The sequence below is a fragment of the Phyllostomus hastatus genome, unplaced genomic scaffold (genome assembly GCF_019186645.2).
Source record: "Phyllostomus hastatus isolate PE091 unplaced genomic scaffold, TTU_PhHast_1.1 phas_contig_210, whole genome shotgun sequence".
In the NCBI taxonomy this organism is placed as follows: domain Eukaryota; kingdom Metazoa; phylum Chordata; class Mammalia; order Chiroptera; family Phyllostomidae; genus Phyllostomus; species Phyllostomus hastatus.
This window is the reverse complement of record NW_025333737.1, coordinates 5,135,454-5,157,224: the sequence shown is the minus strand read 5'-3', so window position 1 is coordinate 5,157,224 and position 21,771 is coordinate 5,135,454. Positions and strand designations below refer to the sequence as shown.

Below are 21,771 nucleotides of genomic sequence, written 5' to 3'. Positions count from 1 at the left end.
GAACTTTGAGGATGCCAAATGGCCTAATACATGACCAATTTCATTTTTTTAATCCTTAAGTGGGATATGAGCAAAGGAAGGGTGTGTGTGTGTGTGTGTGTGTGTGTGTGTGTGTGTGTGTGTGTTCAATTTGGAAAACAGGATACTTCAGGTAAATGTTTAACCTTTTGAAAAGTTGGGTTCAAATAAAATAATGACTTACTTAAAATAAGTCAAGACTTCTATCTTCAATTAAATGCAGGGTCTGGCAGAAGTTAATGCCTGCTTGAGTGTAGTTGGTAGGGTAATATTATGGATGTAATAATTTATAGTTTTAATTTGAATATTTCACCTAAAATGTCATATGGCATGCTTGAGTGTGATATTTTTATGTTACAAAATTGCATGCTTATGATTTTGTAATTAAAAAAGGAGAGTTATTTGTGCTGGAGCCTGTATATAACAAAAGTTGGTCTGAGAGACTTTCCAACTACTTACTGAAATTGACACAGGCCATCCTAATTAAACACCAGGCCACATTTTAAAAAATTACATTCCTATTGAACATTTATTTTGGACAATATGCTAGCCACTTAAGAAAACATTTCATGTATTTTTTTTCAGGTATGACCACAATATTATTCTCCCTTCTAGGTCAGCAATTCTCATCTTGGTTGTGCATCAGTTACCTGACACGTTTTAAAAACTCCCCAATGCCTAACTCCCACCCTCTCTCCTGATTCAATTAGAATGAGGTGAGCTCCAGGCACTGGTGATTTCTGTGTAACTCCCTAGGTGATGATACTGCTCTTTGTCATCAAATTAACCTCTTATAAGTTCCATGCCCCAAAAGATCTAGGTTACATCTTAAAATGAGAAAAAAAATAGAGCATCAATTTTATTACCAATTTAGTACCATTTGTCAAAATATTCATGTCCTAAATAATAAATCATAACCATATCATTCCAGATAAATCTAAACATCAACAAAGTAAAAAAGGAAAGCAGGAGCATGCTGACGCTGAGCATGGTGACAGAAAGGAGGCTATCTTCTAGAGGTGAAAGGGGCCAGGCTGGAAATGAAACTGGGCAGAGCCCCTGTTTTGCACAAATTAAAAATTTGAGATTGTATACTGGAATAAATAAGGATAAGTGCCAGCACTCCTTGAATCAAGTATCACATATAAATACTTAGAGGAAATTAAAATAATTTAGTGTCTTTTTAAAAAGAAGTTAACTAGGCAACTACTTCTTTCATACTCAACATACAGGTCAAATATTTTCTCACAACACAAGAAAGCGTCTACCGCGGGGTTACTGAAAATTCCTCCCTCACTACCTTGGCTGTTAAACTTGCTCCCTCAGAATGACACCATCCAGTGACAGACAGCTCCATGAACAAATAGAAGTAGTTCCTTTCCAAACTTAACAATGTTTAAAAATGATAGGTTAAGATAGGTTTTGAGTTAAAATTTTAAAGGTTGTTTTTGAACAAAGACATTTTTGTTTTATACCCATGGGTATTATGAACCACATGCTTAATTTAGGGATTTTAAACATTTATAGTATTTTTGCTTTCTTTGCTAAAGTATGTTATGCTTTACAGTACAACTCTTTTAAAAAGCTTTTTTTTTTTGTTCTAAGTTATGAGTCCCTTGCAGTTAGGAACTGGGTCTTAATAATCGGTGTTCTGTTTCAGTGACCAGGGGAAAAGCAGGACACGATTTAATACTTATTGTTTGCTTCTACTATAACACACGTTATGCTGGGCACTTTACATTTATTTAATCCCATAATAAATATATAAATTAGAAATTATGACCTCAATTTTTCAGATGAGGAAAGAGGCTAGGTGACTTGGCCAAAGAAATTTTTATTCAGACTGACTCATACTCTTTGCTCAGTTATTTAAAAAATAATTCCAAATTTTATTTTTCCACTTAGAAGTACCTACTTAGTAGATAATCAAAGAGTTGTGGACTTGAACTCAAAAATCATTTAACAAAGTATTTGGTAAAAAAAAGTTAATTATATTTTTACCTAGCCTTTGCCTAAATCATGTTAGAGAAACGAACATCAACTACCTACTGTGTGTGAGACAGCTGTAGCTGTTATCTTATTTAATCCTCCCAACAATTCAGTAAGAAAAATGTTCCTCCAGAGGAGGAAATGGTGCTTCAAAAGTGCAGCAACTTGCTGAAGGTCATATGTAAACAAAATAAACACCTCACTCACTTCTTACTAAAGAAATCTCACTATGAGTAATTACCCAACTGACCGTTTTGCAGAATATACATTCACTTGCTCTCTAAGGCTCTATTCTAAATATTTAAATTATATACCTAATCATATTACTAGAGAGCCTCAAGTATTTACTTACAAACATTAATTAAAAGCACTCAAATCATATAGTTCCAAATTGTGTTTCAAAATAAGTTCTGTTAAAGTCAGTCTTAGTCATTTTGTGGCTTATTGCACTTCCGGAACCAACTATTGATAAACTTCCTCTTTTTCAACAGAAACCATTTCAGTTTGCTAGAGGACCATTTTAAATCTAAATTGAACCATCCCTTTTGCTTTCTTAGCCAAATCACCAAAATGTCCAGTTAGAACAAGAATTTAGCATCCTGCAAAAGAAGTTAACAGCTGAGGTAAGAAAACTTTCACACAGGCAATCTGGCTTGATCTTTGTTTTATTTAAAATATCTATTTACAACTAAAATGATATTAATGTTTTAAACTTAAACTCTGGTAGTCTAAAGATGTCTATAACAGATTTTGTGATTTTTGTTGCATGGAATTAAAAACTACTCAATGCTGAGCTTGGCTTGGAGAAAAAAATTTCACTTAAGTTTGTATAGTATAAAATTTCACCTTGGTTTGTTAAGCTTAGTTCCATAATTAAAAGAAATAAACTACAGTCATGGCTGATAAAGCTAAGGGCTAGGAATTACACTAGAATCCATGAGATATACTGAGCTTACAACCCCAAAATACCATTGTCAAAAATTTTGATTTGCTTCCTATAGTTTTCCTGTACATGATATAATCCATAGATTTAAATTATCTTTATTTTTAAATCCCCTTTAGTTTCCATAGTAAGGTTGGTCACCTTCACTTAATTTAAAAGGAAGCCAATGGAGATTAGATGAGGTACTTGATTACCATCATTATATATATTTTATTTTTTATACAAATAGAATTTTATATTTAAGTAATAGTGATGACATGAAAAATATTATCACTCATTTTAAAGTTCATTAAGACAAAACTGTTAAGATAAAATGTAGGCATATATATTCATATCATCTACATATTTATGTCACATTATCTGAGCCTTTAGTAAATTGTATGAAATAGATACAGAAAAAAAAAACACCCAGAGTAAATAACAGAAAATTACTAATAGGCATAAAAGGTGTCTACTCAGTGAATAAACTGGGAAATTACAAAGTAAATATCTTCAAAATAAAAATTACAAAGTGTTTACATAGATTTATAACATCATGGAATAATTCACAGTGCACGATAGTTTATATCAATATTTCATAAATACTTATGACTTTCCCTTATAAGTCCACTTTGGATTTCTTCTACATAACTACTAGAGAAGTTAGAAAATATTAGACAAGACTTGGCTATGTACTTTTAAAGGGTCAGTCCTAAATTTAGAGTTTAACAGTACTTGAGTTTTTCAACTAATTCCAATACAATTCTACTTAGAAGAAAATTATGAATTCTGTGTAAGTTTGAATTTGTTAAATATAAGTCTACTCCTTTTTTAATGTCCAATTTTTAAAAATCACATCAAATGTGACAGCTTATCGGCTAATCATTCAAAACTCTCATAACTATTTTTATGGAATCACAGGACTAAAACGGTTTTCTAGTAGTTCTTTTCCTACCCTTTACAAGAAGCTACCTCCAAAAGTTACTTATACATCTGTTTCCAAAGAGTTCATATCTCCTTTATTCATAAAGCATTTCTATTTCATAATTTTACTATAAAAGCCAGTGCAGCCTGTATGGAGTGACATGTCAGAGAGGGAAAGGGCTCTGGTACAAGAGTGACATGGTTTCTGTATTAGTGCCACTACTTAGAGCTGTGACACTCTGGCAAATTACCCAACTTCTCTGTTGTCTTAGTATCTTTTTCTGCAAGATACAGACACCACCACCTTGCTCAGTAAAGTGGGATAATACTCAGGAAATGGTGGAAATTATTATTGATAAAAGATGGCTATCAAATACGTATCATTATCATAGTTCAAGGTTACTTTCCCTGTTTGTTTTCCTCAAGATATAGGATAGCTGTTTTTTTTTTTTTCCTGTTATGGCTTAACTTCACTAGTTCAAGATATACTAGCACTAATTTTTAATCTGTTATATCTATATTATAACTTGTATCAAACGAACTGAAACTCAGATACTATTTCTGATACTGCTACCTACACTTGCCTTTTTGTCTAGGAATATGCTCTCCAAATCTCCCTGTTTCCCTGGAAAAAACAATGACATATTTCTTATTATGGCCAACTTAACAGCATTAATTTTAAATGCTGCACCCTCTATGTACTTATGCATTATATTTATGAGTATATGTCTAATATATGGGACTTCTGCTTTACTGTAATTGCACTTTAACATGCTGAGTTAAAACAACTCACATTTTTTATTCTTTTAAAAAATTTAAAATTTTCAGGAAAAGCAAAGGACCAAAATCATAGATTTAAAACTCGAAGTGCCAACCTAAAATAATGAGCAAATTATTACTGTATGAAAATAGACATATTTGGGATTTGCCTGAGCAGCACACTAGAAAAAGGCTATATAGAATGTGCTTCACTTCCTTAGCATGGTTAGGTGTGATTCTGGGTAGTGTGGGGTTAGGGTGGGGAGAATCTTAAGGATATTTAGAGCAGACTGGGAGAGCCTGAAATGAAAGATGGGTGAGAGTTTAAGATGGGTTATCCAAGCCTTCGTCTTGGGAAGACAGCTGCTCTGCTGGCTCCCTGAACCACAAATACAGCGATGGAGAGCACCACGGTGTGGCTATTCTTTCATCTACCATCTTTTCCCCAACTTCTACTTTTGCCCACTTTAATGTTCTTCCCCAGCTTTTGCTAATTATATAACCACCACGTTTTCTTCAGCTTTTTACTTAACTTTTATACTTTTCAATACCTACTTTATTCAGTTATCTTCCCCTTTTCTATATATTTGCAGCTACTATAATTTTTGCCTTATTTTCCTCTTTTGTGTTATTTTATATTTCTTTGCGTTCTCTTTTCCCTTCATCTTATCTGACATTTTCTCCTCCTATTTATTCCCCTGCCCCATATGGCTCTTTCTACCTTCTATCTCTTCAGAAACAATGTGGATACTTTAGGTATACATGATTTCTTTATATTTATAATACAGGGTCTGACACAAATAATGCCCCTTTTTTACTATAAAAAAATCTTTTATTACAAAATCATAAGCATGTAATTCTGTAATATAACAATATCATGCTCAAGCACACCATATGACACTTTAGGTGAAATGTTCAAATTGCTGGCCATCACTTGAGAGACATTCACGGACCCTACCAACCACACTCAATGGCATTACTTCCACAGGACCCTGTACATACATTAAATAGCTTTCCACACTGGTAATAACACTGGCCTCGCTGTCTCTGAGCTAGGAAAATGTCCATTTTTTCACTACTATACCCCCATTTATTCTTTTTAAAATCCTGCTAACTCTTTTCTGAATTGCTGTAGAATTCTACCTATCCCAGATTCAAGCATTCTGACGTAGCAGACTGCAGGGTAGACAACTAATTTGAAGCATGAAAAAGGGGGTAAGACAGGTAAAAAAATAGAATTTGGTTTTAATATGGTCACAAAGCTTAAATGATAAGTAAAAAATATCATGTACTGACATGAACTTATCAAACCTGATTTTACAAACTAAACTGGATTTATAATTATGTTCCTGTTCGGGCTCTTCCTTCCTGAATACCACCCATGCCCCCCCCCCCAACACTTTTTTAGCTGATTGAGAAGAGGAACCATGTGGGTTTTTTTTTTTTTAATTTTAAGCAAAGTCATAAAAGAACATTTTTGGTTGCAGACAAGTCATGGCCTGTATTTCTATTGCTCTGAATGGCATTTTTTAAAAACCAAAGGGCAACTCTGAAAAATACACTTGTTGATGAGGCCTTTTCTTGGCAGGTGGGGTGGAAATCTCTAAGAATAGCAGGTAGGAACTGCATAAATGATAACCATCTACAAGTGATTCAAATCCCTATATCTATGACAAGAGTTTCTAATTTTTTCACTCTTAAACCTTTTGGAAAATGGATAAAATGTAGAATTTAATAACTTGAATCTCATCTTTTCTATTTACATTCTGAAAGGAGTAGTAATATTGAAAAAGTGAAATGGAATGGAAAGAACTTTACTGGATTCCTAACATATGTGGCACCTTGTTGTAAAAGAATCAAAATATAAAAACATAGTGCAGTTTAGGGTAGAAGAAAGAGCATATGCTTTGAAATCAGATGATCTTGGATACAAACTGCCAGTTTGCCACTAACAAAGATATAACACTAGGGAAATTGCTTAACACATTTGAATTTGTCTCTTTATTTGTAAATTAAGAATTCTTCTATCTTTCACATAGTTATCTAAAGGTTAGATGAAATAAAGTGTGTAAAACACCTGGAATAGAACAGCACATAGTATGTTCTAGGTAAGTATTTTTCTTGGTTTCTTTCTGCTTTCTTCAAGGTTCTTTATAATCTTGTTTGAGGAAGTAAGGATAATAAAAAGAAATTGTGAAAAGTAATGAAAAATAAACACATTTAAGAAATTAGAAGTATAAGTGAAGTATATACATAAAGAGTTATCTATAAAGAACCATAAAGACAACAACAACTAGGGGAATTCAGGGAGTGACTAATTTCTCTGGGTGGCTAGTCACAGAGAACTTAGTGTCAGAAGGGGTCTTAAGGCTGAGGCCGGAAAGATAAGGACAGGTTCATACAGGCAGTCAGAGCAGGCAAAAAGATGAGTCTGGAAAAAAAAAAAAAGCACACACTCTAAGCAGGTGAAAAACAGCATAATTAGAAGTATTTGATCAGGAAATAAAAGTGTGTTAACAAGGTATGTAAGAGGTACATTTAGCTGAATGAGAAGTTTCAGTTAAGAGATATGCATTGGGACCAGTTTTCAAGCTGGAAGGAAGAAAATTCAGTTCAGAATTGTTGACAGCAATGGGGAACTCTCAAGGTTACTATGAAGTAACCTGATCATAGGTGCTTTTAAGAAGATGAATTCATCAGCAGCGTGAAGGACAGTTTAAAGAAGAAGTATTTTTAATATACATATTTTAAAGATTTTATTTCTAGAGAGAGGGGAAGGGAGGGAGAAAGAGAGGGAGAGAAACATGGATGTGTGAGTGATACATCAATCAGTTGTTGCCTCTTGTATACCCCCTACCAGGGAACATGGCCTGAAAACCAGGCATGCGCCCTGACTGGGAATTGAACCCAACGACCCTTCAGTTTGCAGGCCAGCACTCAATCCACTGAGCCACACTAGCCACAGCTAAAGAAAAAATATTTTTAAATTTAGGCTTGAAGTATTATTAGAGAAAATAGACTGTGTAGGATTAAAAAATCACTTTTTTTCCTACAAAAATAGGGTAATCTGTCACTATTGTGTACCAAGTAGCAGAAGAGTAATCAAAGAAAACTCATATACTGAAAATCTATTTGCAAAAGGTGAAAGAGTTCCTCTTCTTTTATTGTACCTTGCACAGAACATCAAATCTCTCTCTGACTGGCCTAGGAACCATAGAAAAACCATAGTTTCTAAGCACATACACCAGGATCTAACACTGGGATTTTCCTTTCCCTATGGTCAAAAAATATCTGAGCAGTTACCACTGTTTAATAATATGTGAAGCAATAATATTACACAGGGCTGAAAACTGTATTAGTATGGCTCCTTACTTTAGAGATAAGACAACTGAGAACAGGAGAGATTAAGTGACTAGTTCTCGTGGTTAGATAGGAAATTAGGTGATGGAAGTAGAACTGGAGCTTAACTAATTCTTCGTGTTTGAGCATCTACCATATCCCACTAAAAGCCTGAGCTGCCTAACTTAGACACACACATGCCTTCTGTTCCCATGCCTGTCTGTTGTCCCCTTTGCTGGAGCATTTTATTTGCTTAATTACAGACCTTTCAAGATTCAGTTCAAGCTGAGAAACTTTCCCTAAAGCCCTCCCAGACTAGATTAGTTCCTCTGTGTATCTCCTGCATACTTATGAGCAAACCCATCAATTTATTATCATTATTACTAGTTTGTTTCTACAACTGGAATCCTTTTTGGTATCTTCTAAACCTAGAACAGGGCCTGACACAAATGAATAAATGAAGTAGATGATAGTCAAGCAGCAGGAGGACTACTTGACCATCTGGTAAGACAGACCCATCCAGATTAGAAGCTTACTTTAGGATTTTGTGCTGCAGGCTCTGAGTTGAAGAGAATCCTTTAAAAATATAAGGTCCTAACATAAAGACATAGTACTAAACACCAATAATATTGCAAAGATCACTTATACAATAGACTGTATATAAGAAATGTATATAGGCAGTACTATTAAAAATAGAGAAGTTAGGAGAAGAGTTGGTTTTGAGACAAAGACGAAGTCTGTTATTTTTGTTTTTGTTTTTAATACTCATCTGAAGACATGCTTATTGATTTTAGAGAAGTAGAGAGGGAAGAGAAACACTGATGTGAGAGAGAAACATCAATCGGTTGCATCTCATACACACTCCAACTGGGGACTAAACCTACAACCTAGGCATGTGCCCTGACTGGGAATCGAATTCACAGTCTTTCGGTTTATGGGATGATGCTCCAACCAACTGAGCCACACTGGCCAGGGCTGAATTCTGTTTTAAATGCAGAGTTTGTTGATAGTAGGATGTATACATGGAAATATCTACCAAGAAGTCATACAAATAGAACTAGAATTAAGGAGATTTGGGCTGGATGTACAGCTTTGGCATAAAGGTGAGAACTGAAATCTTACAGATTCAGGATCAGAGAAAAATAGATAAGATGAGGACTGAATAACAAGTACTGATATTTAGGAGGCAAGAGAAAAACAGGAGCTAGTGAGATTAACAAGAAAGGAAGACTATTACAAAGAACTCCTTGAGTAGTAAGTAGTGAAGGAATAGTCAGTAGTGTCAAATATGGTCAAGAGGGGGAAAAAGAGAGAAAGGAAAGACCTTTGAATAAAATAATAGATGGTTTCTGATGTCCTTCAAGGCAGCAGGATCGATATACTTCAAGTCTGAAAGAGGGAAAAAGTAGAGAGTACATGGAACTGGCACACAGAGCCTATGTATTTGAGAAGTATGGCTGTGAAATGAAGGACTGTAATGTAATAAAGCTGGAGGGGCAGCAGGGCCAAGTACAGATCTTCTGAAAGAGTCAAGAGAAAGCACTGCAATAAGATTCAAATGTTGTATGGTAAGTTACAGTATATTCAAGAGTCGTTTACAACACTAGCTTTTAGTACATCAAGTCTAAATTAGAAATAGTAAATACTTATCAGGTACCTACTTACTTTATGCCAGACACCAAATGAGACCTAATTGTCTTTTTTTTTTTTTCATTATAAAACCAACGGTAAAAAGGAAACAATCTGAGATGGATCCCAAGTATTTCATCTTAATCTTGTTTTGTGGACACCTGAACAATACATTTTTCTCACCAATAAAAGCAATTACAACAGAGAAGCAACCACAGTCTACTTTACTGAGCTCATCAGTGTCCTATGTCTTGGCTAATTCTCAAAACCCAACTGAGAATCCTCTGGGTCAACCAACGCCAACTGCCAAAGTTTCTGCTGGACAACCAACAGCAGTTACCTCTTCTGGAAAAGCAGCAGCACAAACTTCTGCTGGACACACACCTGCCTATAACACCACCAGGCAACCAACATCAGTGGCCAATACCTCCTCCCAGCAAACAGCACAACCTGTGCTCACTTCTGGCAGACAACTATCAACATTTGCCCATACTTCTACCAGGCACCCGCAACCACTTGCCTCTACTTCCATTCAACAACCGCCATCTGTCCATACTTCTTCTAGAAAACCAGTACCACTGACTATGAAAACTCCATCCATACAACCAACACCACCAGCTGACGAAAGGCCGCCTGGGATTACACCAGGATTCATCACAGGAGATATCAGCATCACACAAACCCCACATAAAAATGATTACAATTACATAGCTGCCATAATAGTTGGTGTATTTCTGGTTTCTATGTTGGTAGCTACAATCATGATGGTACTATGCAAATGCCTGAGAAAACCAGTTTTAAATGATCAAAATTGGGCGGGCAGGTCTCCGTTTGCTGATGGTGAAACCCCTGATATGTGTATGGATAACATCAGAGAAAATGAAGCACCCACAAAACGTACATCAATTATTTCACTTATGGCCTGGAGACCAAACAAAAACACACTTTTAGCAGATGACTTAGAAATTAAGTTGTTTGAATCCAGTGAGAACATTGAAGATTCCAACAACTCCCAAACAGAGAAAACAAAAGATCAAGTAAACGGTACATCAGAGGAGAGTGCTGGTGGATCAACAATTGGCACTGCTATTTCTTCTTCAGATGACGCAGATCTGCCTCCACCACCTCCTCAACTTCTTGATTTGGAAGGAGAGGAGAGAAACCAGTCTGACAAACCCGCAATGACAATTTTATCTCCTATCCCCAACGATTCCACCAGTCTCCCCCCATCTCTGGACTGTGTCCATCAAATCTGTGAAGAACACAATTCTGAGTTCAAACAGTCATTTCCACCTCCCCCTGACTCACTTAACTTGCCCCTACCACCGGAAGATGTTATGAAAACCCTGGAAGATTCCAACAGTGAGATCCAATGTCAGGAGATCTCAATTCTTCCTAATGCTGATCAAGATCTCAGTGAACCCCTGCCACCCCCACCTGAAGAACTGTTATAGATATTACTGCTTGCTTTTTAGCTGACTTCCAATCCTTTTCAAAGGACTCTCTTTTGTTTGTCTTCATATGATGAAGTATACTAAATGGCAGCTGGTAGCCAATTTTTATTTTTATTCAGGAGCTATCCAAAATCTGCTCAAAGTCCATGTACATGGTGAAACTTATTTTTAAAAAATATATATAACAATGATTTACTGGCTATAGCATCTAACTTTAATGTAGAGTATATTTTACATATGTGGATGGTATGCATATGTGTCAATAACGTAACCATTTTGGAAAGAATCTAAGTATACTTAGTATCACTCCATAGATTCCCGTCCCCCCAGAAAGCTATGTAACAAGTTACCTTGAATAAATAAAATTTTATTTTTCCATTTCAAAGTTTGAGGTGGAGGAAATGAAAAATTAAATACATACTCCAAGTTTTATTTATTTTTAAAAGATTTTATTTATTTATCTTTTTAGAAATACTGGAAGGGAGAAAGAGAGAGAGAGAGAGAGAGAGAGAGAGAGAGAGAGAGAGAGAGAGAGACATCAATGTGTGGTTGCTTCTCACACAGCACCAACTGAGGATGTAGCTGACAACCCAGGCATGTGCCCTGACTGGGAATTGAACTGGTGACTCCCTAGTCCACAGGCTGGCACTCAGTCCACTGAGCCACACTAGCCAGGGTCATACTCCAAGTTTTAAACCAAACTCCTAGTTTTAAATTAATACCTTTAATGAATGTTCTAAATTCATAGGGATGAGTGATTAAAATGCATGTTTGTAAATAGGGACATGCATTTTATACAAGGAAATAGAGAAACTTCCTTTTAGTTTCCACTGGAAGTAGTAAAGCAAACATACTAAAATATCAAAGTTGGGGGTTGGGTTGGAGACATTTACTCTGAAAAAAACATGTGCAAGCACCATAAAATGGAGAGATTTTCCTGTCTTATTAGAAGAGTGAAAGTTTTGAAACTAGCCTCTTTATACACCTTAAGGACCCAAACAAAATGAAATCTTACAAAGGAAAATTAAAAACAAAACAAAACAAAGAAACACACTCCTATGGCTTCATTTCAAATTCGGATGATTTCTCTAAGGAAAACAGATTGTATTGAAATGCAGATGGTTCTCAACTTTCATGAAACTCACACTTTACATTTAAATACTAGGAATTCTTTAACTACCTTTCTTATGCAGAATCTCAGCCTTTTTTAAAAAATTAATTTGAGAGAGACAGAGAAACACTGATTTGTTGTTCCACTTATTTATGCACTCACTGGTTGGTTCTTGTGTGTGTCCTGGCCGGGGATCGAACCCACAACCTTGGCATATTGGGGATGCTCTAACCAACTGAACTACCTGGCCAGGGCCCAGAATTTAATCTTTTATCCATTACCTGACAGGTGATAAATCTGAGTTATCAGAGTAGGGACGCACCCCTCTTTGTCAAAGTCGAGTGTCGAGTGCTTGGTGGCCTGTGCTGTGGGGCTGTTGGAGTGTGCCTGCAGAAGGGCCCCTCTGCCCCACAAGCCCGAGTTCTTCCTCCTTCCGCCACCCTAACTCCTATGGGGGACAGTCACTCAGGATGAAGTGTGGGGCCTTATTGGTGAAGGTGGAACCTCTTATAGTTCTGGGTTTTTTCTGAAGAAAATATATTATTTATTTGTAGTATGGTGTTCAAAAAACTAAGTTCCATCTTCAATAAAAACTAGCAGGCTTTTGGACATTAAATTTTTATACATAATGTTTCTCTTTAAGTCTTTTAAACCATCCCTTACTGAGCATTAAAACTATTTGTCTGCAGAAATACTTCCATGAGCTGCTTCTTTTTCCTGAATAAGCATAATGTTTACTATCATACTATGTTGGTTCTCCTCTGTCTTCTACATTAAAAAGTTTCTTCCATGTGTTTTTTAAACTTTGCACTTTGAAGGTACTTTACCTAGCAGCAATCAGGAGTTTAAGAATTTCCTATTATTCTTTTGAATTTTAAGTACTCTTGTTACAGTAAGACATGTTTTTATATTTGGTCGACTTAAACTTGCCTTAGATCATCATAATCTTTCTCATTTTACGTATAAAATTGTTCCCTAACAGGCCCTTTCTACACTTTTGCCCTTCTCTTTTGTCAACTTCTTTCCTGACCTCTTGAAGGATGGGTATGGGAAAATATAAGGAAATACCAAGGCTCATAAATAAATTAAGAAGTGCCGATCTGGTCACAGTCTTGGCTGATTTCTTCAAACACTACAGGCAGCTATTCTCCTTCTGTCCTTCGTACAATAAAACAGACTATTGTTAGCAGCTGGTTTTTGTTTTGTTTTTTTTTGTTTGTTTCTTAAGAAATTCTCTGCCAAGGGGAAAATAATTCCTATTTACTGCATGCAATTTTTCCCAACTGAGGTCAGTGGAAGCAGAGCAGCCAAACAGTGGCTATTCTTGCTTAATCAGCAGCAGAAAAAATAAGCAAGCTAATAAAAGAAATATAGGAAAGAAAAAAAATTTTGGAACAAAGAAAAACTTACAGAAAAGATTAAAGTAAAGAACCAGGATTCAGAAGAGAAAGTTTGTTTCATGACTATGGCAAAATGACAAGGCACAGGGTAATTAAAAGCAGGCCGAATCACGTACCACATCCCAGTGGTGCTCTCACCAGATCAGCATTAACCAGATTCAGAAACAACCCCAACAACCAACCAGCTGAACCCCTTTTATTTGTTAACCGCTGAAAAAACAGGCCCAGAGAGAGTAAGTGACCCATTCAGAAGTGGCATCAAAAGCCGGGTTGGGCCTTGGCTGGGTGCCCAGTGGTTTGGAACATCGGCCCAGTGGTTTGGAGCAACCAAAAGATTGCAGGTTCGATCCCCAGTTGGAGCACATACAGGAGGCAACCCACTGATGTTTCTCTCTCTCCAAAATCAATAAACATGCCCTGGGGTGAGGATTAAAAAAAAAAAAGGCTGCATTTGTTCCCTGACTCCTCGTTCAGCACTCTTTTCACTAATAATTAGACCAAAGAACCCCTACTTCATTTGTTGCAACAAACATGCATCACATATGTATTCTATTTAGTGTAGGTAGTGGGGATACAATGAATTAGATGAGGGTGACCTGTAATTGTTGTTATCACCTAGTTCTGATCAAAAAGTCAAGTAGTGAAATATGTGGGCACCTGTAACTAAAACACTGTGGTACTGGTGGGTCATTAGACAAATAGATCAATGGGATAGATGGAAAGCCCCCAAACAGACTCCAATCCCAAATCAGTGGGGAAAAATATTGGGACAACTGAATATATATTTGAAAAAAATAAAACTGGATCTATATGTCATGCTACATTGGAATAAACACCAAATGACTGGAAATCTAAATATTAAAAATGAAATTATCTAAGTAATAGGTGAAAATATGAGTAGATTCCTTTTTAAAATGGAAGTGAGAAAATCCTTCTTGGCTGAGACTCAAAATCCAGAAGCAATCAAAAGAAAACTCCAATTATATAAAACTTTTAAATGGCAAAAACACACACACACACACAAAGTCACCATAATAAAGTCAAAACACAAATGACAAAAAAAACCGCCACAACTTTAAGTCAAAGGGCCACTGTCTCTGAAATCAAAAAAGCCTCCTTAATCCAGAGGAGGGTGGGAAAGACCCACAACACAATAGAAAACATTTTAAATACCCTTAAAAACTTATATAAAGATACACAACCTTCCTCATAATAAATGAGATGCACTTAAAATTACACTGAGATACTATTATGCTTATTGACATAAAACCAAAGTTCAACAACGAAGTCTACAGTGAGGCTCTACAGAACTAGACTACAAAATGGTATTGTCTATAGAGAGCAAGTAGGTAATGACCAGGAAAATTCCAAATTCATTCACCCTTTTACAGAGCAGTCCTACTTCTAGAAACCTTTTCAAAGAATCATGGGGCAAAAAATGAAATAACTTACGAGCAAGAGGATTCACTGTGGCATTATTCATAATAGCGAAAGCCTGGAAACAACTCAGATGTCCATCATAGGGGCCTGGTTGAATAAACCATGGTGTACTCTCAAGGGCAGTACTATGCATCATAAAATGAATGAGAAAGATCCCTATGTACTGATATGAAATGACCTTCCAGATATATTATTAAAAACAAGATGTGTAACAGTACATTTAGTAAGCAACCTTTTATATAAGGGGATAAGAACATATAATACGTATATATTTGTGTATGTTTGCAAAAAGAAATACAGATCAGGAACAACCAAAAACAGTCACCAATAGGAGGAGTATGAGGAGAAGAGGACGGAGGGAATACAGAAGCAAAATTTCTCTGAATATACCTCCCTGTTGCATAGTTCTGACTTAAGCAGTCCCTAAAAACTGATGAAGTGAAATGAACCTAGCTTTACGTAAAGTTGATGATATAACAATATAGAGAAAACGACTACTTCGTGTTGCATTAGAATACAGAATTGACTATACATTCTTGGTGAAATATATTCTAAGAACAAACAGAACTGCACAGAAATTTTTAATGTTATTCAGCAGTCTATAATTGTAGCAATACTGGTATTATTTTGAAACTATTTTAGGATAATACAAACAAGTAATTATGTTAATGCTGTTAGGGACCATTTATAGGAAATATGGGGAATAGAGAAACAAATCAACTCTTCACAAGAAAGCAAACAGATAAATTCAGATGAGGAACATTCTAAAGAACAAATGAACTGAGTTTTGGCAACACAGAGAGAAAAGGGGTGAGGAGGTAGGAGAAGGAACTGATCCACTTGGAGCTTGACCAACAATTTCTACGTTGTCAGTTTTTCCATGCTTTTAAAATACTTTATTCAGTACTCTTAGCTGTTTTCAGCAGGAAGTTCAATCTGAAGAACCAAATATATTACCAAAAGTAATTATAATACTTTTAGTCTCAAATAAGCACAACAAATGTTATCAACTTAAGACATAAAGGGAATCTGATTGGGTTTCCAAACTGCTGACTGACATGGGACAGTTGTTCCCTGGCAGGTAATTTGTTACACCTTTCACAGCGCTGGTACAATATATCCTAGGGCGGTGTGTTTCACCATAGAGTATGCCAATGAATTTAGTACTTAGTCTAGTTTGTAACAGTTGCCTAAATAGCTGTGATTCCTGACTCAACAGAAGACTTATCTAAAATGTCATGTGTCTGACTAATACCTAAAATAAGTTGTAACAAACACTTAAGCTGATAACAATTAGTTTTGGAGTAATAGTAATATACTATTATTTTATTTCACAAGAATTTCTAAAAGCATAAGATAAGGACAGTTTGTTACAATTCAAACATATTAAAATGTTCCTCTTTTTTCTTTTTCGAGAATTTTATAATAATCTTTGAATAAGAAGCAGCAATTTGGTATGTCCCCAAACTTAGAAATGAGAAACAGTGCCACTACTATTATGTTGGAATTTTTAAATTATATGTAGCAGAATCTAATCTCAATAAATCTAAACCCCTATTCATCTGAACCCATTAGTTAATGAAATAACATGTTCTTTCTTTCAAACAAAAGTACTGGCAAGGATAATGGAACTGAATAACTACCTCCTCATGAGTTTCCTAAAACTAAAAGAAGAGATTTGAGTGTTTGGCAAACTGACTCTCCATCACATCCCTTGAAGACACATCCCTTGAAGAGTAATAATGTATAAGAGCTGAAACAGAAGAAATCTAAATGTCAAAACATTCCCCATTTCCACAACAATATTGCTGAATGGAGTATTTTTAACACATTACTTCTAAGCCCCAAGATTGATGACTGGTTTCTGAAATCCATAGAAAGAATCTTATTATTAAGAGTCCAAGGCTGAACCCTCAAAGTAAAGTGGGAATAAAGTACCTAATCAATAATAAATTTCTAACACTGCAGACTTTAAAAATGTAGATACTTTTCGAGGAACATTAGTTTTATACAAAAGGTGACTCCTAGATTATAGTTTGCTTTCTAAGAAAATAAACTTCAAGTTTTAATACTAAATTTAAATTCTAATTGGGGTAAAATAATGGCAAATGTAATTCAGAGAAACACAGATGAATTAATAACTAGGTATAGAAAGATCTTCCTTAAATGTAATATGCTAATAATTACTGGTTTTTAAATGGTAACAATTTGTAATGAACATGCCATAACTTTATTTGCTTTCTTTTCTAAGGTAAACTGACTATTCTGGAAATTAGACAAGTTTTAACAGATTATACAATCAGTCCACCAAAGAGCAGAGCAGAAACGATCACAAATCTGTTCTCATTTTCTTAAACTCATGACCAAAGTGTTGCCTTTTACATTATTTCACATAATTTCAAAAGTATAAATTGCTTTCTTTTTTTTAAAGATTTTATTTATTTATTTTTAGAGAGGAAAGGGAGGGAAATAGAGAAACATCAATGTGCGGTTGCTGGGGGTTATGGCCGGCAACCCAGGCATGTACCCTGGCTGGGAATTGAACCTGTGACATTTTGCTTCGCAGCCCGTACTCAATCCACTGAGCTACGCCAGCCAGGGCTTATAAATTGCTTTCTCATAAGAGAAAATGTATAACAGTCTGAAGAAATCACCTGAAATAGATGCTGTTGTTTTTAAAACATAAAATCAAATAGATGGTCATTCATATAGTACCAAAGAGGTCTCTGAAGAAAATAATAGTCATGCTCACTCGCCAAAGTTTCAGAAAGAAAAAGAATCCTTAACCCCAAAGGTCATAAAATAAAATACATTTATTTTATCACATGAACTGATAGTTAAAAGACAGCATAAGATACTCATTTAAAAATGTAGCCTTGCTTGTGGTAGCCTGGGTCAAATGATCCTTTATATCAGAAAGATAAAGACAAAATAATCACAGTTAGGTACTTCTTACCTCCCATAAAGGAAGAATAATATTTAAGTGACTGATAAATTTGAAAAGCTGATTATTCATAATAACCATCATGTTGGGGGAGTACATGGAAATCAATCAGATTGTATTGGACTATTTTAAAAAGTGACATGATAACTGTACTATTTTTTAGAAAAGAACATAAGGTAGGAGTTCAAAATAGTTAAACTAATATCTTAGAAAACTGTCCACGAGGAAGGTCAAATTCACTTTCAACATGTAAAAAAGAATAAGAGTAGAGAGAGACATTAAAACCTCCCCACAAATTCTTCATGAGGCAAATGCTAAAATGTGGAACATAAGCTCAGACAAATACACAGAGATGAGTAAGGTCCAGATCTGCTGTGTGTGAAGCATTCCACCCTATAGCACATCTGACACATGTAGGTATGCTTAAAGCTTTAAATTTAGAAAAAAAATTTGGGTCCATTTTGTTGCGAGTGCACTTCTTGCAATAAATTTGAGTCAGCACCAATGACAGCTCTGCAGTCCTCCGATGTGGTACTGATCAGGTGGTTGCAGAGCTTCGGCTCACAGCAACACAATGCAGCTGAGCAGGCAAGCACAGCCCACAGCCAGAAGCGGTTCCTACTCTCCAGAACAAGACGACCTTTAAGCTTAAGTTCCCCGGAGAAAATGAGATGCTGATGCTGAAGACGACACTATGGTAAGATGTTATTTAAATCAGTAAAAGATTGACCTTGGAATTTTGTCCCTTTTTCTTTCCTTCTTTTTCTTTCTGTGTTTTTTTTTTTAAAGAAAAAGAACGTTAGGATTGAATATATTTTCAATAGCAAACGCATGCACCAGAAATTTGCTGCAGTGTCAGTGGAGAAATTTCTCTTCAATATCCATTCAGTTTGTAAATATACACATTGTTTTCTTTTAGAATCGGCACTGAAATATGCAGAAGAAAAATCACTTTATAAAATGTGAGGTTTGAAGGTATGGTGTTGGTTTGGATTTTGCAAGTGCCTTAAAATGTTTTGATAGGATATATTTATCCTAAAAACACAAAGATGAATTTCAAAGTATTGCTTTAATATCTAAATAAAATCTCATCCCCCCCACACACTATTACATTACTGCAGAGATTTAAAAAAAGGCACGACAGCCATTTTTCCCATCTGAGTAAAAAGAATATAAAAAACACTAATAGCTTAAGATTCCAACTCTTTATTTGTAGAGAATGCTATTTTATAATATTAAGGCTCTGAGACGATAAATAAGAAAGACTGTTTAAAAGAAGAGAGAAAATAAAGGAAAAAATGCAGGAGAGAGTAGGGGGAGAGAATCTCTACCACACAGCCCCAGTTGAAGGATTAAGCATTTGGACTATAAATGAAGGGGAGCTTTGTTAGTTTAATCACTGGAACAATTATAAAAGGACTCAACAACAACGAGGTTTATTGAAAATTTTGCCTAATGCTAACTGACCCATGCAGATGCCTAATTGTATTTGCATATTAAAAGAAGGGTATATCTGTTTGTTTCCAGGCTTTGATGGAATATCAGATACTGAAAATGTCTCCCAGCCTGTTCATCCTTCTGTTTCTCACACCTGGTATTTTATGCATTTGTCCTCTCCAATGTATATGCACAGAAAGGCACAGGCATGTGGACTGTTCAGGCAGAAACTTGACTACATTACCAGCTGGACTGCAAGAGAATATTATCCATTTAAATCTGTCTTATAACCACTTTACTGATCTGCATAACCAGTTAACCCAATACACTAATCTGAGGACCTTGGACATTTCAAACAACAGGCTTGAAAGCCTCCCTGCTCAATTACCTCGGTCCCTCTGGAATATGTCTGCTGCTAACAACAACATTAAACTGCTTGACAAATCTGATACTGCTTATCAGTGGAACCTAAAATATCTGGATGTCTCTAAGAATATGCTGGAAAAGGTTGTCCTCATTAAAAATACACTAAGAAGTCTTGAGGTTCTCAACCTAAGTAGTAACAAACTTTGGACAGTTCCAACCAACATGCCCTCCAAATTGCACACTGTGGACCTGTCTAATAATTCCTTGACACAAATCCTTCCAGGAACACTAATAAACCTGACACATCTCACACATCTTTACCTGCACAACAACAAGTTCACATTCATCCCAGATGAAGCTTTTGACCAACTCTTTCAGCTGCAAGTAATAACCCTTTATAATAACAGGTGGTCATGTGACCACACACAAAACATTACTTACTTATTGAAGTGGATGATGCAAACAAAAGCCCACGTCATAGGGACTCCCTGTTCTAGCCAAATATCGTCTCTGAAGGAACATAACATATATCCCACACCTTCCGGATTTACCTCAAGCTTGTTCACTGTAAGTGGGATGCAGACAGTGGACACCATTAACTCTCTGAGTGTGGTAACTCAATCCAAAGTGACCAAAATGCCCAAACAGTATCGAACAAAGGAAACAACATTTGGCGCCACTCTAAGCAAAGACACCACCTTTACTAGCACTGACAAGGCTTTTGTGCCCTATGCAGAAGACACATCCACAGAAATGATCGATTCACATGAAGCAGCAGCTGCAACTCTAACTATTCATCTCCAAGATGGAATGGTTACAAACACAAGCCTCACTAGCTCAAAAAAATCATCCCCGACACCCATGACCCTAAGTATTACCAGTGGCATGCCAAATAATTTCTCTGAAATGCCTCAACAAAGCACAACCCTTAACTTACGGAGGGAAGAGACCACCACAAATGCAAAGACTCGTTTACCTTCTGCGGCCAGTGCTTGGAAAGTAAATGCGTTGCTTCTCTTACTGTTCGGTGCTGTGGTCGTGCTGGCTGCCTGAGGGTCTGCATTGTCTGCAACTAATGAAAGAACTCCTCCCTGATGTACAGTTGGGAAACTATGCCCCCATCTAACCAGTGATTCAAATATATTAAGTATTCAAGAAAGCCAGTGTTACCTTTCTGATCTGATGTAAATGAAGTAATTTGTCTTAAATAAAAGAAGTGCACAATGTCTTGGTACTTGCTGCTATTTTACTGTCTTAAGTAAAACTAATGAATTTCTTTTTTTAAATGAAATGTTTTCTTTTTAAGGCTTCAATTTATTGCACAAGATATAAAGCATCTTAACTTTAATATGTATTTTATGTATGTTTACACTGTCAAACATCTGGGAAAAAATAAATGGTCTATGCTCATAACGGTGTCACTTGGCTTTCCAGTCATACCAACTTAATCGACTGACTCAGTGAGGCTTACAGTGACCTAACCATTTTTGTCCTAGAGTGCCTTGGTCAAGTCTTTATGGTAAATGAGATGTTGGAGGCATCCAAGGGTTTTGCCACTAGAGTAAAGCTGTGGTCGCCACCCCATGAATGATTATGCCATGTCATTACTTTATACACAAGCCATAATTGTTTTAAATCTAGATGATGTCCTGCTTCTGAGGAACTCTTGGCTACTTTACAGATTATATAATGGACAAAAGCTCTTCAAAAAGCTAGAAGACACTAGGCTTTGCATTTTAATGAGGAAAGTTTAATGGCTTTGTTTTTTGCATTTAAGAAGGTATTAAAACAAAAAGTTTAGGTTTAAAGTCATATAAAGGAACAGTTTTAGTGTATATTTAACAAATCATTTATTAATGGAAATTTAAATACTTACAAAATTAAAAGTCTTCTATGTGCAGGGGAGAAAAATTTATTTTTTGTACATGAGAAATTAGAATCTGACTTACCTCAATTAAAAATGAGATTTAGTTTCAGAATAAAATCATGGGGACCTAACAAGCATGGGCAGTACTGAGGGAGGGAGGGCAAGGAAAAGA

General features: G+C 35.8%; 3 protein-coding genes across 10 annotated transcripts in view; 2 read left to right on the top strand and 1 right to left on the bottom strand.

The window, feature by feature from the left end:
* NF1 (neurofibromin 1) overlaps positions 1-21,771 on the bottom strand; it is a 225,813-nt gene that overhangs the window by 50,537 nt on the left and 153,505 nt on the right. The gene's annotated exons all lie outside the window — the stretch shown is intronic.
* EVI2B (ecotropic viral integration site 2B) lies at positions 2,510-11,452 on the top strand. Its single transcript, XM_045836079.1, has 2 exons — positions 2,510-2,630; positions 9,687-11,452. Exon 2 carries the CDS (start codon positions 9,700-9,702, stop codon positions 11,032-11,034), a length of 1,335 nt encoding a protein of 444 aa, XP_045692035.1. The 5' UTR covers positions 2,510-2,630; positions 9,687-9,699; the 3' UTR covers positions 11,035-11,452.
* OMG (oligodendrocyte myelin glycoprotein) lies at positions 18,445-21,473 on the top strand. Its single transcript, XM_045836080.1, has 2 exons — positions 18,445-18,626; positions 19,457-21,473. Exons 1-2 carry the CDS (start codon positions 18,624-18,626, stop codon positions 20,783-20,785), a joined length of 1,332 nt encoding a protein of 443 aa, XP_045692036.1. The 5' UTR covers positions 18,445-18,623; the 3' UTR covers positions 20,786-21,473.

Bases quoted from the DNA above. Each gene is read 5' to 3' on its own strand.
- EVI2B (XM_045836079.1), top strand. From the start codon at position 9,700: ATGGATCCCAAGTATTTCATCTTAATCTTGTTTTGTGGACACCTGAAC.